This window comes from Mizuhopecten yessoensis, unplaced genomic scaffold (genome assembly GCF_002113885.1).
Source record: "Mizuhopecten yessoensis strain PY_sf001 unplaced genomic scaffold, ASM211388v2 scaffold10945, whole genome shotgun sequence".
Lineage (NCBI taxonomy): Eukaryota > Metazoa > Mollusca > Bivalvia > Pectinida > Pectinidae > Mizuhopecten > Mizuhopecten yessoensis.
In genome coordinates this window covers 200,907-219,617 of record NW_018408800.1, presented here as the reverse complement: position 1 = coordinate 219,617, position 18,711 = coordinate 200,907, and the positions used below count along the sequence as shown (strand labels likewise).

Sequence of the window (18,711 nt, the reverse complement as noted above, 5' to 3'; positions counted from 1 at the left end):
TTCTGGGTTTCATGCTTGTCCCACTGAATGTTTACAAACAGAATTCTGTCGTTGATTGTTTTTTTTTTTCATATTTAATCACAATCATTTTTCAAAAAAGTCTTGCAGGTACGATATTCTATTCAGAAAAGATTTATCGAAGCTAAAATCATGCCTGCAAAAACAGTTTCAAGTGCATAGTAATATTACAGTTTTAGGCATTGTTACAGGGATCCTTATATACTTAACAACTTTTACAAGCTTCCATGGCCTTTATAAAACCCAACTACAAACAGAACATTCTATTAAAAGGAAGAAGCTCCCTTTAAGGTGAATTTATACATGTTCAACTGATTCTTAATCTGAGGAGTTAAAGATTAAGACTCGTGAATCATCTAACCCTACTATCAATTTGGACTTCATTTTCTAATTAAAATATCACTTGACAGATAGATTAACCGATATGAATAATCCTATCAAAAGCTACTGCAGATAAAGGAAAATTGTGGGAAAATTGTAGGACTTTGCCATCCTATCATTACTAGGGAGTATTAGGATGTCCCCAACAACCATCCTTTCTGCTACAAGCTGAGTGTTGGGGATGCTACCTTCAGTAGCAAGCTATCTGATGAGTAACGCTGAGGGAGAAATAGTCTCAGAAAATCAAAGTTTTATTAATATAGCAACAACAGTCAGAATACAGCCTATACGCATACTATGCGAATGACATATGTTACATGTAGCTATATCTCATCTGAAGGCACTATTAATTATTAACAGAACTGTGATCTCCTGTGAGTGTGAACTAGTAAATCCAACTAGTCCTGTCCTTCCAAGCAGAACTGCTTAAAGCGTCTAACCTGTTAGATACAGAACCATATCAATCATATCAGTGTTACATTCCCAATGGAATCTGTATAATTACTAGCCCATCACCACAAAAGGTGACATCAATACAAAGTCTTGTTTTCTCTAAAAATAGAAAGGGGTAAGTGTATCACATTGGAAATCCTTCATAAAGAGTCCTTCGAAAATGTAGTTGAGTCCAACTCTACTATTCAAGACGTGGTCCTACTATCCAGTCAGTGTTTTAGAGGGCAGATTAGTTATTTTCTATAATACAAATGTCCAAGTAATCCAGTTGTCCCACATGTACAGCCCAGCCACTTCTGCTGGGAATGAAGGTGGCAAAAATATCCACTGGGACAAAAATGACTGGATCACCTGCTCAGAACAAGGGTGGCAGGATTATCTAATCTAGCCACAAAGATAGCTACATTATCAACTGGGAACAAAATGTGGCTGGATTAACTGTAGGAGCAAGGTGAGGGGATTATCTATTGGAAACAAATGGTGGCTGGATTAACTGTAGGAGCAAGGTGATCATGAGGGGATTATCTATTGGAAACAAATGGTGGCTGGATTATCTGTAGGAGCAAGGTGAGGGGATTATCTATTGGAAACAAATGGTGGCTGGATCATCTATTGGAAACAAATGGTGGCTGGATCATCTGTAGGAGCAAGGTGGGGGATTCTCTGATGGAAAAGGTGGTTGGATCATCTGTAGGAGCAAGGTGGGGGATTCTCTGAGGGAAAAGGTGGTTGGATTATCTGTAGGAGTAAGGTTAAGTACATATAGTTAAGAAGCCTGATTCTGGCTGGATTATCTATTAGTATTAGAACCAAATTAAAGGTGGTTGGATTATTAAGGCTCATCTTCAGTCAAATATCATTCAATAAATATTACATAATACCAAGCCCAATTATATGAAATTAGATCATATAAATAAAGTTAGCAAAAGGCAAAATGTGTACAGCTTAGCAGATATTGGCAAAAAAAATATTTATCTTGAAACTGAAAAACAAAGACAAGAACATACTGAGAACAGTTTGTACATTTAGCTTCAATTACAAATGTTCCGATGAATTCCACACGATTGTGGATACACATTCTCTGTAACTCATCTATGATATATTAGTACCTATAACATATAATATAGAGATCCTTACCATTACTGAATTAATGATTCCTTATACCTGTATATTACAATAGGCAGTAATTACAACAGACCTAAAACTCATAATGCACTAGACAGGAGACTGGGTCAGCCAGTAATCGAGGTACCTGTTAGAGTAGCATATAATCCTCTATTAATGGTGATCACCACTGCTCAGCACATTGCACTAGACAGGAGACTTGGTCAGCCAGTAATCGTGGTCCATGTTAGAGAAACATATAATCCTCTATTAATGGTGATCACCACTACTCAATACATTGCACTAGACAGGAGACTGGGTCAGCCAGTTATCGTGGTCCATGTTAGAGTAACATGTGTTCCCCTATTAATGGTGATCACCACTGCTAAACACATTGCACTAGACAGGAGCCTGGGTCAGCCAGTAACCTAGGTCCCTGTAAGAGTAACATGTGTTCCCCTATTTATGGTGATCACCACTGCTCATTAATTCAGTAATGGTAAGGATCTCTATGATATATTAGTACCTATAACATATAATATAGAGATCCTCACCATTACTGAATTAATGATTCCTTATACCTGTATATTACAACAGGCAGTAATTACAACAGACCTAGAACTCATAATGCACTAGACAGGAGACTGGGTCAGCCAGTAACCTAGGTCCCTGTAAGAGTAACATGTGTTCCCCTATTAATAGTGATCAGATCAGCACTGCTCAACACATTGCACTAGATAGGAGGCTGGGTCAGCCAGTATCCATGGTCCATGTTAGAGTAACATATAATCCTCTATTAATGGTGGTCACCACTGCTCAACACATTGCACTAGACAGGAGGCTGGGTCAGCCAGTAATCGTGGTCCCTGTTACAGTAACATGTTCCTTTATTGATCGTGATTATCGTGATTACCAATAATCAACACAATGGAAAGTAACAAGGATTTTATCTTAATATTTACTATTTACCACATTTGGGCGAAAGAACTACATAATTGCAACTGCTAATGACTCAAAACACCTATAGGAATTAATATATTTACAATACAATTTGGTAAACATGAACAAGAATAGATTCTTGGAAAATATACATAAAAAGAAAGCGTAATAAATCCTCAGCTTGCATTTGATGTATAGAGTAGGAATATACTGGGCAAGATAGAATCAGCTTTAGGTTCTAGCTCTTAAAGCTTTAAAAGTAATACCAGTATGTGTAATAGTTACACTAATTAATGGTAGTGTTTTATGAACAACTAAATCGACATCACAATTGTATACATTATTATTTTTACACATACAATATGAAGGAATTTTCATTTTAAATGATAAGTCTGGTTTATATTACAAGTCAAACCATAAATGTTTTTACATTACTAAGCCTCTACAATTGCAATATAACAGAGAAAAGTTTGGACTCAGGATCAATTTGTCCAAACATTTTATCAGTATATTATATTATATTATATATATTATATATAATATTTGGCGGGGGGATATAAAATATTTGCAAAAAACAAAAACAAAAAATTGTCCAAAAATGGAAATGATGTCCATATTATTTCCATATGTTAACTCATATTTATATCCTAGATTCAATCAACAAATTAAACAGGCCGATCCTGACTGGTATATTTTGAAATGGAATTTGCAGACTTAGTCTAGATCAATTGCTGTCATGGACATATTAACATGTACACATATATATGAATACAAAATACACCTCTACGTGGGACAGATACAAAATGCAAAAAGATATTATATATAAATATGAAACAATACCTGATAGGGATATATATCAGAATTAACAGCTTTAACATGTATTGAAAGAAGTATTTCGAATTCAAAACTATAAAATCTCATAAAACATGTAGAAATATTTGCTTTGGTAAACATGTACATTGAATCACAACTTTTCATGTTGTTTTCAACCAGCTTTGCCTTCGTTGTACATAAAACAAAATTATCAAATATTTTATACTGCTTTTTCTTTGTGGACTACAAAAAAATGTTATATATTACACTTCTCATATAATTTAGCGCCATTCTTACAATACCCGAGGGTTAAGCTTTGCAGAATCATAGTTCATCAGTGATTACAAATGTAACCTCCAATGAATCATAGTTCATCAGTGATGACAAATGTAACCTCCAATGAATCATAGTTCATCAGTGATTACAAATGTAACCTCCAATGATCATAGTTCATCAGTGATTACAAGTGTAACCTCCAATGAATCATGGTTCATCAGTGATGACAAATGTAACCTCCAATGAATCATAGTTCATCAGTGATGACAAATGTAACCTCCAATGATCATAGTTCATCAGTGATGACAAATGTAACCTCCAATGATCATAGTTCATCAGTGATTACAAATGTAACCTCCAATGAATCATAGTTCATCAGTGATAATCCTTGACATCAAACACAAAAATGTTTGTTAATGATTTTTATTTAAAAGCTGTAGTGCTTTAATTTCTAATGGACAAATTTTCATTATTTCCTTCCTACTTTAAATGTGTAGGTTGACAAAGAACTCCACCCTATTCAAAATCAAACTAGCTGATCTCTATCATATACAATGTAATAAAGAGATTTTTCAGATCTCAAGGATCCTGTACCACTGCAAAAACTGTAACTAAATACTGGAAACTGTTTCTGGCATGGCTATGTATGTATATAGCTTTAAAATGTTATTTTCTGAAACGAAATCATTGCTAGCAAAATAAAGAAAAATAAACAAAATATAACCAACATCAGTGTTTTGAGTGTAAAAAACTTGAGCTGGACTAGAACAGTACTGGGACCCAGGACCTCAGATTGTTAAACTGTCACTTTAACCAACTGAGCTACCTGGTCAACGGAAGTGTTCTGGCTCAACTGTGCTATAGTCATATCCAAATCTATTGTCATATCCAAATCTATTGTCATATCCAAATCTATTAAAGGGAGGTAACTGAATATACTAGGAAAAAAAGAGTGCAGTTGGACAAGGATCCTTGAAGTATTACAAAAATATAATGCCTATGACAAATAAGCACCACACAGTATCAGATTGATTATGAAGTTACTAGGGACAATTCAACTTCTAATTTTTGATAAATGAACCAGTAATATCAGACTCTAATAGAACTGTCAATATGACAACAAATTATCATATTGTCAGTCAATACATATAATATCAGACTTTTTGTATAATTAAACCACCACTATATCTGGTTGTTCCATCATCCACAAAACCAGTGTTTTAGGGAACAGACATATTCTACATTATGCCATAGTAATACAGCTGTTCTACATTTTTAAAACGAGAATAAAGACAGGAGTAACCTAGAATTATTTTGGGGACACTTTATGTCGACTTGGCCACCCTTTCCTTCCACCAAGTAGATCGGAATCATAACGCAGCTGAATATTACCAAACGTCACATTCAGCACTTTTAGCACATCCCCTTCTATCCTATTAAAGTAGCGACGTGGGGTGTAACCATCCCTGATAGACCTGCACACAGTGGCCATAGACGTTTTCTTACTTTTCACAGCTGACATTATGTCCTGCAGAAGTTTGGTTCTCTGGTGAATTTCCGACATGTCAGGTATGTATACATGTACGGCGGAGTGCCCAGGGTAGTTTACGCCATGACACACATGGAAGTTGAATTTACTTACAAGCTTACTAGATTTGGGTGACGATGTCAAACAAAAACCAACATATTGTAAAGATCTGAGTTGTCTTTGACTGTGCTGCTTGAAGTGATTCATTAATTCTTTTAAAATCTTCTCACTGTGTGGTGTCCTCCTGCCACACGCAACCGAATTCTTTGCCTGCCACAAGTATTTCTTAATAGCTGATTCAGCTTCTTTATAAAGAGCAAGAGAATCCACCTTACACTTCACATTGTTTGAATTTGGGTTCTTCTTATTGGCCGATTTTCCGACATCCAGCATACTTTTATTGAAGCTAAACTTGCCTCCATGACTTTGTGACTGACCAGTGGGACCTTTGGAGAGCAAGACATTGCTAGCTTTTGTATTTGTACTGTTTGGACAGGAAGGTGCTTTTCTCAGAATTCCCAGCACACTGACAAGTAGCCGGTCGGCCTCCTGTTCCTTGATTGCCCCTTGAGGACAGAACAGTTTCTGTATCAGACCGTCTAACTTGTGAATATTGTCCATAGACATATTAGCATCCAGCAATGGCTTGGAGGCATAGGCACACCCATAATAATCCTCATCTATATCAAGTAAGACTGACTCAGTGGAAGACACTAATTTACCTTTGCTCAATTTCTGAACAGCAATATCTTCTCTGATTTCTTTATAGAAAAATGACTTTTTGACATGACAAAGGTGAGGGTTGATGGAAACACCTGACTCTGTTGCCCGTTGTAAAGGTAAGTAAATACAACTTCGGCCATTTTCCGTGCTATTGTGATAGCACAAACAGAAGACCTTGAACTTGTCTCTGTGTGGGCCGTCCACCTGAGCCCAGCCCACTTCAACCTCTCCAGATTGTTCTGTACCCTCATGTTCGTGCTCTGTCCACTTCGGCCAAATCCAGATGACCTTCCTGATCAACCCAGCCATTGCAGCTTCCTAAAACAATATAAATGTTCAAATAGTCACACTGAAAATTCCATTTTAAAAATCAATTTAAATATATAAGTCTAAGATGACAGAAGGACTGAGATGACAGCCTGTAACAAGTTTCTCATCTTCACTTCACATTCTTAATATCTGTATTTTCAGTAACCCTGCCTTCACAAAACTCAGTACCAATCCTACCAGTTTTTAAATGTAACTTTTATTTCTTTTAGTTCTATACATTTTATAAGTGTGTAAATTAAATCAAAATATCTGGCCACTGAAAAACTGCCCTTCCTAATTATTCGTTGATCATCATATCATTTCCCTTGGAAACATCTGAAATACTGCCTATGATTTTTACATGCTTGCATTTGATCTGTACATAAATGGATTTCAAACTTTCTTGGATTTTAATGAAAGAGAATTCAATTATTACAGTAAAATATGTTACCAGTTAAAATATGTAACCAGTACATGGACATAAGGAACTCCAGGGGACTTAATTAAGACATAACTGCTTTACATACTGTAAAACTCACTTTCTGTCATCCTCGATACTCTACAGGCAACGCTCATTTTTGCTCTCTGCACCCCTGGGATATGTCATAGCTAAACTGAAGGCATGCTTCTAGCTATTTGATTATTCTCAGGTAAAAAAACATGACCAATAACTAGGGCTAATATACATGTCCTTTGAAGATCACTAAAGAGTGACACCTGACTTCAAAGCCAGTCAATCAAACTATTATGCGACCCACATTTTTTCGATGTACATCAAAGGATCAAACTAGTCTTCTCATCTCATCCACCAGGTGGTGCACACTGAGCCTTTGTTTTTGCTTCGACATATTCCAGGGGTGCAGAGAGCGAAAGTGAGAGTGACCTCTGGAGTATCTAGGATTCTTTTAGTGTACTCAAACTTTAGCACATTCTTAAACTTTAATCTGTTAGTGCATTGATGAGTTTTGCTCCCTTAAAACAATATATATATATTATGTAATAGTAAATAATAGTATACGGAAACTTCAATAAGCACTATTATAATTTAGTGGAATAATTATAGCATGAAAATTTAAAAAAACAATTACAGCAAAAGCATGAATGTTACAGTAATTTATAGACCTTGATGTTGCAGAATTAATGAAAATAATCTTGTAATTAGCAACAATGTAACTTTATGTATTCTCACATTAAACATTTTCAAGTTATCTTAATAGATTCATAAATGTTTTGGAATGGAGATTCTTATCATTCACGATGAAAATGAAAATAAATCCTGTAAATAATTATATCAAACTGTGCATACTGACCACAATAAATGCATCATTTCTCTGCATCATAGTATGAAGTTCCTTGCTGTCTTTGGGCGGACGCCATGCTGGGTAACGGCTCAGAAAAAATGGTGGCGCCATGTCACTATGACCATCTAAATGGATCTACAAGTAAATAACACTTTTCTTTAGGCTTAAATCCATGAGATAAATCACATTAATAAAGTGAACAAATACAAAGAATAAAATATTGTATAAATCAATCAACTGTATCAAGTGAATTATAGTTCCTATGGCAATGGCTGTGGGAGCCGTATATGTATACGTAGCCCATGGAAATCTATTCAATTTCATTATTTTTTGAAAAGAAAAGGGGGGTTAAGGGTCGTTTCCAGCCTCATTAGGGATTTAGAATTAGTTGTCATATCAAAATCTGGAATAAATGAAGTCAGCAAATATGAAATTTCAAATTCATTGGACAATTGGTTTAGGAGATATTGCATTTCCAAGAGATACATAAACCTACATTTTCAAAATAAAATGTGTGAATATCCTCTATTGTGCGCTATTTGGTTGAAAATTGGCCATTTTGAAGGAAATTAACTAACCACTCTTCAACTTTTAAAAGCCTTTGCATGCAACAAACATATAAATATTTAACAAGCTTAAACTTTGTCATATCAGGGTTCATCCGTAGAAAGGATTTTTTGTTTGTCACATGCGGAGGCTTTCATATATAGCTGTATGCTCATACGTTTTATGAGGCCAAAAATGACCCATGACGCCCCAATTCAGGTCCTCTTAGATTTGATCTGACCTTGAACTATGCTACAGGTTGCTGCTGTTAATGTGACACAAACGATCACCTCTGTTTGGAAAAGTTTGTTTAATAGCAGAAAGTAATAATGTAATCTAAAATGATCATATGGTAATTGGAATAAATTTTCATGATACATACATGTATCTATATCATGTATCTGTGTTCAATAGCCTTTAACCGTGGCACATGCATCCGGAATGCACAATTCCATTAGCCCGATACCTGGGGCCAGTAGCTTTTGTACCAGAGCTTGTGAAATTGTTCAATATATAATATTTACTATGGTCAAGCTAGTAGGATTTTTCAATATCAGCCTGCAGGCTATATAGCTACATGTATATATGTATATGGGGCAAAGAGGTAATTCCAACAGTTTTACATGTATACTATATATAGCTAGATCTCTAAAGTATATGAAATGGTTCCACCCCTGATGCATGAACATGTACATTGTACCAGTATGATATGCATACATGAACTATTGCAATTGACATCAGTGTCTTACTATAGTATAGTACATGTAGATGTGGTACACATTCCAAAAATCCATGTACATATATATGGTATATGTGTAGTGTACATGTCCTCATATTGTGATACATGAACCAGTGACTTCTCTTATATAATTACATGGATGTACATGCATGCCTGTGTTCTCCATGCCCTTTCTTGATAATTTGCGAAATGCATCGATATAGAAATTCAAATATATGATATGAATATTAACTCAATCCATAAATTTGAATGAATTATCTCACCAAGGTGTTACCATGCTGAGGTATGTACCCGTTCTTTGCTGCTTCAAACCAAACAGGAAGCACTGAAATAAAATGAATTAAAATATATATAAATATATTACAGTATATCGTAAGCATTTGCATAATCTAGCATTTACTATATTAGAGCATTTTATGGTAATCCAGCTGACAGACAGACTGACAGAGACTGATGTACAAGAGTTTCTCCTCTTGATTTATTCTATTCATGAATACTACAAATTAATGCACAGCTGTACATGTATTTTCACTTAACTTGTAACTTCAAGTCATAAAGACATAGTAAATATTTGATATTGTACATGAATTTTGGAAAAACATGACAAGTTGATTTAATTTGGGTATGCATGATGGAGTGTATACATGTATACAATCATTCAAAACACTCCTGTCAACACCCAGGTTCTGTAATTTGAGTAGGTACAGTGTATTGCATAAATTCTCTGGATCTGGACTAGCTTAAGCTTTAGCTAGCTACTTCATGCATGTTTAATTTCAAAATATATATGCTACCTTGTTGAGTTATGGATAAGTCATATTTATTACATTTTTATCAGTGAAATATCAGAAATTATCACTCAGTTTGAAAATAATTATATAAATACATGTACAGTGATAAATGTACATGCGAGCCCTGGGTCCTGTACCCATATAGAATTTCTGGAAATACTGAAATTTAACATGGTGGGACCAATATCTTAACCATGCAGTGGAAAAAGACCCATACAAACGAATTATAGATTGATGACTGCATGAATACAAAATGTTATACCGGTACATGTATCTCAATGTGATGATATATAATTATAAGTATTTCTAAACATTTTCTTCAGGTTGGTAAGTAAGGATTATGAGAAGTTCTTTTTACACAACCAATGAAATGTTCTATGTGACGTTTCGATGACAAGGACGATATGTACACTGAACATGTCACCTTCATCAGACAAATGATCAATGAAGCGTATGCACACAAAGGTGTAAAATGTGTACGAGTTGTCCATAAAATCGATGTGGATTTCGGCTACGCAGGAAACGTATGTACAATAGTTGTTATATATGTACCGAAATGACTCAATTCAGCTACCCTTTGTTAACACTTGGTCATAGATGTTAATTGGTCATTTGTCTGATGAAGGTGACATGTACAGTGTACATATCGTACTTGTCATCGAAACGTCACATAGAAAATTATATTGGTTGTGTAAAAAGAACTTCTCATAATAATATAATTATAAGGTCATTATCGATTTTATATTGACCAATCAAAACGGTATTTTCTATTTACTACCGCAGATTTTCAGTTCAGCTGCAGATGAAGCTTATAAAATAAGTGGTTGTTTTTGTACATTTTTGGTACATTAAGTTATTAACATACCTTCATAATTGATAATATTTATGTAAACAAATTAAACTACACAAGGAAATAGCAGAAAATGGTAGCATTGCGTTGAGTAGCCCATTCAAAAAAGCACACAGCCTAAGCTAATTGTTCTCAACGGATCCAGAGACACGTCATTAGAACCTGGCATCAAATACTACGCTTCTAATTCCTGCACTTTTCTTATAATGATGCAGCAATATTTTCATCATTTTACTTTGAAAAAAATTGTTAATAGAAAATTTAATGGTTTTCCATTATGCCATATAAATGGTATTTGATAGGAAACCATTATATATATATATATATATAGTTCTATATCAGTTCTGAGGTTGAAGGTTCAAATATACCAGCTACGTACCTCACTTCTTTTTCATTTCAGTTGGTGCCTATCATTAACCAATACAAATTACCCATGGAATCCCTACCACTTTCTGTTACTGACAGTCGACCGTAATTATAACTGTCTATATGTAAGCAACAGATCCTGAATATTCTGCTATGAAATATTGAAGACTTGCTCTCAGTCATGAAGATGTACATACTGTATCATGCTTGCATGCATATGTTTGCAGTATGTGCTGATACAATGTATCAACTTATAATTGTCACTCTAACTGCATTTACTTGTTACAAATTAAAATTGTAAATACGAAAAATGTACATGTATATACATGTATATAATGTCCTGTGTCCTATAAGCCATATCCATGCCATGTGTCAGGTTATCATGAGCTAATTAAACAAAGTGTCTTCAACTTGAACGAGAGGTGTGTATACATGTATGTATCATACAAATGTACCCGACCTATGGTGGCCAGACTTATAATTAACCAATTGCAAAGCCAGTTTAACTTCATTACAATAGCCTGAATTTCTCCTGACCCAACATCAGACTTGGCACATGTACATGTACTATAGATTTGTCAAAAAGTGTCAAGTCTGACATCCCTACAGGTCAGGAATCTAGAAAAGAACACATCTGCCATTAACCATGTAGCATGATCACAGCATGTAGATTTTGTGTTTGTGCCCTATAATCTTTTGGAACACAAAATTAAAGCAACCAAAACGAATCTGCTGCACCCATTGCAAATTTTGGAATCTTTATATTTCTCTATAGTCTCAGGACTTTTTGCTTCCTTGTGCCTTGCTTGGCAAAACCTTACTTTTGGCGTTAATGTTGTACCTTTGCCAAATTGAGCAAGGCGATGGCCATGGGTTCTCCCTATGCCAGGACATACATGTACTTAAGTCTTTAAAACAGTAGTATTGCCTGCTAAACATTCAGCATTTTGGGTAATGCCAACAATAAGCTCACCCATTGTCAGTATTATGTGACCAAGCAGAATAATATGCTGGGTGCCTTAAGCTTTGGCATAGTTTTTCACTGAGATAGCAAATTAGCAACATAGATTCAACATCAGATCAGCACTATCGCAAGAAAGCAATTACACCAACATACCCTGCCTCCAGCACACATCATGATCAATGCAAACATAACACATATGGAGATCTAGATGCGTCCTTAAATGATCTTAGATATGTAGTGGAACTGGACTGGGTTGATCGTCGGCAACCAGATAGCTAAATTGAATTGGTAGATTGTCCGTCTAAGAGTTTGGAGGGTCCCGGGTTTGAATCCGGTTTGGCTGTGCATTTTCCCCACCTCCTGTTACTGCCTACAGTGACCAACTCTTGTATCAAGCATTGGGTGTCGCTTTGGCAAGCGGATACCCGATCACTGGTTGAAAATAGATGTGTCTTCGGGGGTGAAGACTAAGAAAAAGAAGGGAAGAATATATATACAGCGGAACTGGACAGGGTCATTCATCGGTCAACTTGACCAGGTAAGTGTAGAGCATCTGTATCGAGTTTGGAGGGTCCCGGGTTCGAGACCTGGTCTGGCCGTGCATTTTTGGTTCATTGGTTCATTGATTGTGACACCGTTGTAAGCATCAGTTGCTTCTTGAGGCGCTTCTTAATTCTGTCCACTTCACTTCCGGTTGCATTAGGANACGTTTCTGTCTGTTTCTGCCCGTTCCTGCCCGTTTCTGCCCATTTCTGCCCGTTTCTGCCCATTCCTGCCCGTTCCTGTAAATCGTCTAATCGAATACTTGTATGACTTTCTTTAACACTGAATTTAATTTACCCTCATGATGCTCCTCAACAATGTAGACTGGCAACCTTCCTGGTTTAATTGGCTTTTTTCCTTGGTTAGAGAAATGAAATATTGGTCCCAGTCCTCCCTTCTGATATTTGTATCGGTATGATGCCGGAAAGGCGCCGACACTTTTTGGTACAAGGTTAAAGCTCGTTGTGCTTGCCTTATTGTAACGTAACAGACTGATGTAAATTCCCACAATCACACAAATAAACACTACTCCGATTATGTTGCTTATCATGTGACGTTTCCAAAACATTCGCATGCTTGCATATTTCATATTGTTCTTTCTAATATAAACAGCGTTTCAATCGCTATGCAGCTGTGCTCATAGTGTAATAATCTACTTTAGTTAACGCATTTTGGATTCAACCTTAAATGTCTGATGTCACCAAAATCTAAAAAGCAACCAAGCAGAATAAGTCCGCTTATATCCCAAAAAAATTAAGACTTTAAAATATTTTACTTGTCAAAATAAATTGCTATAACTTTTCAAATTTCATTATTTATATCAATTTTATGATTATATCGATAGTTATTTGAGAACATTGTGTCATTAAGGAGTCATAAGAGAAAGTGAAAGTAAGAGTATTTTTAATGATGCTAGCGACATTTAAAGAAATCAATCATGGCTGAAAGAGGTGGTGGTAGCGGTGTTGGTGATGGCAGAGATGGACGTAAATTAAATGATGGTAAATGTCAGAAAACATATCGATGTTATCATATTGTGACCGATTGCATATGTGCATAAGTTCAGTGTTGTTATTATGTTATTGATTAAATTGTTCTGATCAGTTAATTTATATCTTTTGGTGATGGGGAGGAATCGTCTTCTAGAACCTTATCCTAAAAAAGTAGTAACAGATAAATTTAAATGTATCTGCTGGTGTGCTTAAGTTAATTATTAACATCTCGCAACAAATACAAACAGCAACATGACTATCTGGCTACCAATAAGGGAAAGTGTTGCAGTTTCACCTTTTTAAAGCAGCTATATATTTCTATAAAACAAAATGTGATTTTTTCAGGATTTTCTAACATTTCCTTCAATATTTACTCGGTTTTTGGACAAAAGTTCTCTCAAAAGTGAGTGACGGTCTAGATCTTCTCCTATTCGGTAAAACTGAATCTTTTCATCAGTGTGAAATGCTGACCAGTGGAGTTTGTTCTTGCATAATGGGCAAATTAAGTACTAAAACTAACAAAATATTATTGTTTTATATGCAATAACTAATTAAGGTGTTAACTTGATTTTAAATAAATGTCCGAAATAGTTGCACTTATCGCCTAAATAACAACAGTCTTGGCAAAAATTGTAGAACCCCAAATAAATATGATTGTTTCAGCCTGAATCACTATCTATATATATATAAACAACGAAAAACAAGAGTTTCTTCGACCTCCCTAGCGCTTTCTCCCCCTTAGAGGTTCACCAGGGAAAAAGGAGTTTGAAAGTTTTTCTGAGCTTCTAAATATTTGTATATAACACGCTCGGGAAGAAAAAACATAGCTTGAAATGAAGAAAAGTTATGTCTCTTTCAAAAATTTTGAGGTTTGGATGATATTACTAATTACTGAACAGCCATAACATTACCAACAGGTCCAAATTCTGTGCCACTTTTTACAATTAATATCATGGACACCATGTGTGTTTTTAAATTATGTGTACTTTTATTGCACATTTGGGAACAAATCAACAGGTGTAAACTTTATAAAGTATGTGTGTTAAAATATACTTCACATGTGTTCTTATAGAGAGAGAAATGTTTGTCAATTTTATAATGTGGGTGCCCCGGGTAACATAATCTATACCTTCACTACTCATCAATGTGTAAATTATGGATTTTTTTTTTATCAATTTATGATAATTTATTCAACATTATTTAATTCTTAAATAAGAAAAGTGAAATACAATCAAGACATCTTCAAAAGCTAAAAAACTATTTAGTATATCACATGATAATTTCTAGGATAGCTATTGGATTACTACCCTTGTTCTATTTGGTATAGTTAGCATCCGCCCTTGACAACGGGAACTATACCTGGAGACGGCCACTTTACCTTTTTTTGGGACTGCGGGAAAAGTAGCGTGACGCTAAAAGTTGCGCCCCTTCTCCTAGGGGGCACTGTACATATTCTACTTTCACTTCATTGTTGTCGTCTGCCAAAATGGCTTCGAATTTCGGGACAAGGAATGCTGATTGCTTCACAGAGGCTCAGCAATACATAAAGACTATATCTGAACTAGCGGTGATTCAATCCAGTGAATTGAATACGCAACAAAAAAAGGAGAGATCTACTCAAAAAATTATCTTATTGCCATTTGTTGTTAATTATTAAATATTTTACTTTTTATTGTCAAATGACAGTCATATGAAATACTCAATCTATTATGACCCTTTCCCTCGGGAACAGTTCTCTTAAAGTGTTGTCTGGAGAGGTATAGTGCCCTCGCTGTACTATACCTCCCCAGACAACACTATAAGAGAACAGTTCCCTCATCAGGAAAGGGCCATAATAGAATAATGTACACTACAGCGAAAGATATATACAGTGTGTGTGACACCTGTATGTTTATATGTATATATCATTTTACAGAAAAGGTGGCCAGAATATCAACATCTTTCCCTGACAACAGTCCAATTGAGAGATACCAGTAAATTAACTCCTAACTGTCTACGCTTTGTGTAGTACTTCCTTCTGCTAGAGACACCTACAAAAACAATACACAATTCTTTTTTGTAAAAATCATCATCATTGACAAAGACAGCCAAATCACCTTTGGCCTTTTGGTCAGTTTATAAGATCATCTCACTAGATTTACAGTAGCCCAAGTTTCTCTGGGCCTGACACTAGACTTATAAATTTTGACAGATAGATGTCTGAATCTTTATTCTATCTGTTCAAAAGTCGAGCCTGGTATCAGGGGCAGACAAATTCAGGCTTGATTTACATGTGTTCTCCTCTTACATAGGAAACAAACGTATCAGGACCAATAGATATTTCTTGTTTAACTTCTTCTACTGATATGAATCATCTCAAAACATGCAATGTTTATATCCAAGTTGCAGTTTAAAATAGAAGCATATTCAATAGAATCTCAAAAGTGACATACAGACTTGAAAAACCCAATCAACTCTATACTATTGAGGTAATTTGAGGTTTTTACATACCGCTTTATCACAACCTAGTTTGTAGGGGTAAAACATCTTGCTCAAAGATACAACACAGTTCTGTGCTGTGACCCGAACCCGCAACCCTTTGGTCAGAAGCCCGGTGTCCTACCAATAGACTACCACATCTCCTATCAAGTATATACCAACATATTCAATACTAAATTACCTATTGTAGCTAATAGCAGTGACCAGGAACCAGTGGTAGAGACAGCTTCCGAGGCAAAGGAACCTCCACCCCCAGATGTTGTTCACCTTTGTAGGGAGACATTCCAGAAAACAGCAGAATACTTGCGTGGAGAAATGGAAGGTAAAAATAATTCAGTCTTTTCATTAATGAAGGACAGATGAGACTTTCGGTCATTCTGTAGAAATATATATACCAGGTAGTGTAGTTATATCATTTATATCATTTATGTTATAATATATAAATGGTCTCAGTGTTTCTTTACCTGTGATCAAAAGCTGGCAATAAAACCATTTTCATATAGGAATAAATTGGATAAGACACGTTTTTGAAATGTTTGGAATTCCTGCATATTACATATTATGTACATATTTGCTTCAATTTAAAAGGCAAAGAGAACTGTAAAACAATTAAGATCAAGCCATTAAACTTCTACTACAGTACAAAGTGGGTTATAGTTTCTGTGTGGTTGTTGTTTTCAGGAACAATTGAAGATTACAAATTGCTGGAGAACATGAACAAAATTACAATTGCCAAGTATTCAGAAATGAAGCAGTTAGCACAAGACATAAGTACATCACTTCAAGACCTGAATGACAAATGTAAGTATTTGATAGACGTTCCTAATGAACACTGTATGGATAACTTAAAAGAAAGTAGAATCTACTATTGTGTTGTACCAATTTACCTGCAATAAGCTTAGTACTTAGGGGTATATATGTTATCACACTGTGTCACCTACCTCCATTCCAAATGAATTCCACACTTAATTGTTGAACAACTTCAATTTTCGAGCCTTGAATTTAATCTGGACTTAGTACATTAACTGAAGACATAACATAACAGGACAGCAGAATGTAGGATACCATTCAACGAAGTCTTAATCACTTTACAGTACACTAAGAAATGGAGAAAACACAAATGTACAGATCTACATATGTTTATCTGTGACACCTCTAGGGCCTTGAGTGTCCTGTTATGTCTTGACAGATCATGATCACCACTGGCCTAGCCTGAGGTGGGGACTGGCTTGGTCTGGGGAAATCCAACAGAACAAAAAACATGTATTTAAAAGGTTGAAAACAAATATCACATTGTTTTCTTCGTTTTTGACAAAGCAAATAATAGTGTGTGTGAATTTTTGTATCATTTCTTTCAACCAAACATAAATGAACATTTTAGAAGGTGTGCCAGTTAGCATATATACTTAATTCTCTTCAGAATTTTTACACCAAGCCTAGTTGTGAAAAAGTCAGCAATGCTTTTGATTGAAAGAATTAGTGATTATGTAATTCTTTACATCAAATTAATGTCAATCAGTTAACAAAAATCAGTAAATTAAACTTAATTTGATCAATGAAATGTTGTCAATGACTTGCTTAACTATCAAAGTTGCCTGCTTTAAACTGTAAGAGAGCTATCAATGATTGGTCTGTGATAGTTCATTGATTTGATCATGGCTTACCCATATCATTGTATTAAAATCTATGTTGTCCTTCTTTTACAGATAAAACCCTCCAACCTTATTTAGAGCAAATTGATCATATTGAAGAAAATGTTAGTAATTTGGAGCAAGCAGCATACAAACTTGATGTATACTCAAAGAGATTAGGTATGTGTGCATCCTGTAATATTATTCAATTCATTTCACAGCATTTCGTCTCCAATGAAGTTAAAAAGGGTTAACATATTAGTCACTTATTCCGTTTGTACAGTTGTGGGATCGTGCAACGTTACACGATGTGCGATGTATGCACGATGTGTGCACGGTGTGTGAACGATGTGTGCACGTTGTGCGAACGATACAAATGTGGGAGATCAAATCTTGCGCACATATGTGTGCACGATGGACGAACGTTGTGCGATAACAATCGTGGTTGGTGTAAATTGAGGAATGCCTTAACAATATATACGGTTTCGTGTTTAAACATATAAACCTTGATTTTTACGTATGTTTCTATACTCTACCTACACCTATAAACTTATCTTTATATCTATACTTTCTTAAATTTAGAAATTGTGTTTTTGGTATTTTTTAAACGACCTTAATCGACACCTGTGAAATCACAACACAGTCCCGTATACAGGTAAACATAGCCACTAGCCGTCTACATGTACCTGGACGGTAGTTTTCCCCCGCCCGGGGCGCTTACGTATTTCGTCGGGTAGGGCCAGGGGTGTGAAAACACAGGTGAAGGGGAGCTATAGGCAAACCGAATGCAAATAACAAATACTAAACGTCCAGCTGTGTTTTCATTACGGTCATACGGTATCGCATATCAGCTCTATGTGTCAGGTACAGGCCAGGTCAAACCCCGGTAACTCATCAAATTGTTAATTACATATTCTGTTACCTTGGCGCGAAACCCATTCTTGACAGTCTAACGGTCACTGTAAT

The 18,711-nt window shown here is 35.5% G+C and overlaps 2 protein-coding genes across 2 annotated transcripts in view; one reads left to right on the top strand and one right to left on the bottom strand.

Moving 5' to 3' along the window:
* Positions 1-2,477: 2,477 nt before the first annotated feature.
* Positions 2,478-13,390, bottom strand: LOC110463923. Its single transcript, XM_021518871.1, has 4 exons — positions 12,942-13,390; positions 9,394-9,455; positions 7,855-7,980; positions 2,478-6,553 (listed from the first exon to the last, which is right to left on the bottom strand). Exons 1-4 carry the CDS (start codon positions 13,231-13,233, stop codon positions 5,294-5,296), a joined length of 1,740 nt encoding a protein of 579 aa, XP_021374546.1. The 5' UTR covers positions 13,234-13,390; the 3' UTR covers positions 2,478-5,293.
* Positions 13,391-13,566: 176 nt separating this feature from the next.
* The window catches only part of LOC110463927 (biogenesis of lysosome-related organelles complex 1 subunit 2-like), a 14,914-nt gene continuing 9,769 nt past the window's right edge, over positions 13,567-18,711 (top strand). The window contains exons 1-4 of the mRNA XM_021518875.1: positions 13,567-13,645; positions 16,305-16,436; positions 16,796-16,915; positions 17,821-17,925. Of these exons, the coding sequence (XP_021374550.1) occupies positions 13,582-13,645; positions 16,305-16,436; positions 16,796-16,915; positions 17,821-17,925 (421 nt within the window). The 5' untranslated portion in view covers positions 13,567-13,581. The remainder of the gene's footprint in view (positions 13,646-16,304; positions 16,437-16,795; positions 16,916-17,820; positions 17,926-18,711) is intronic.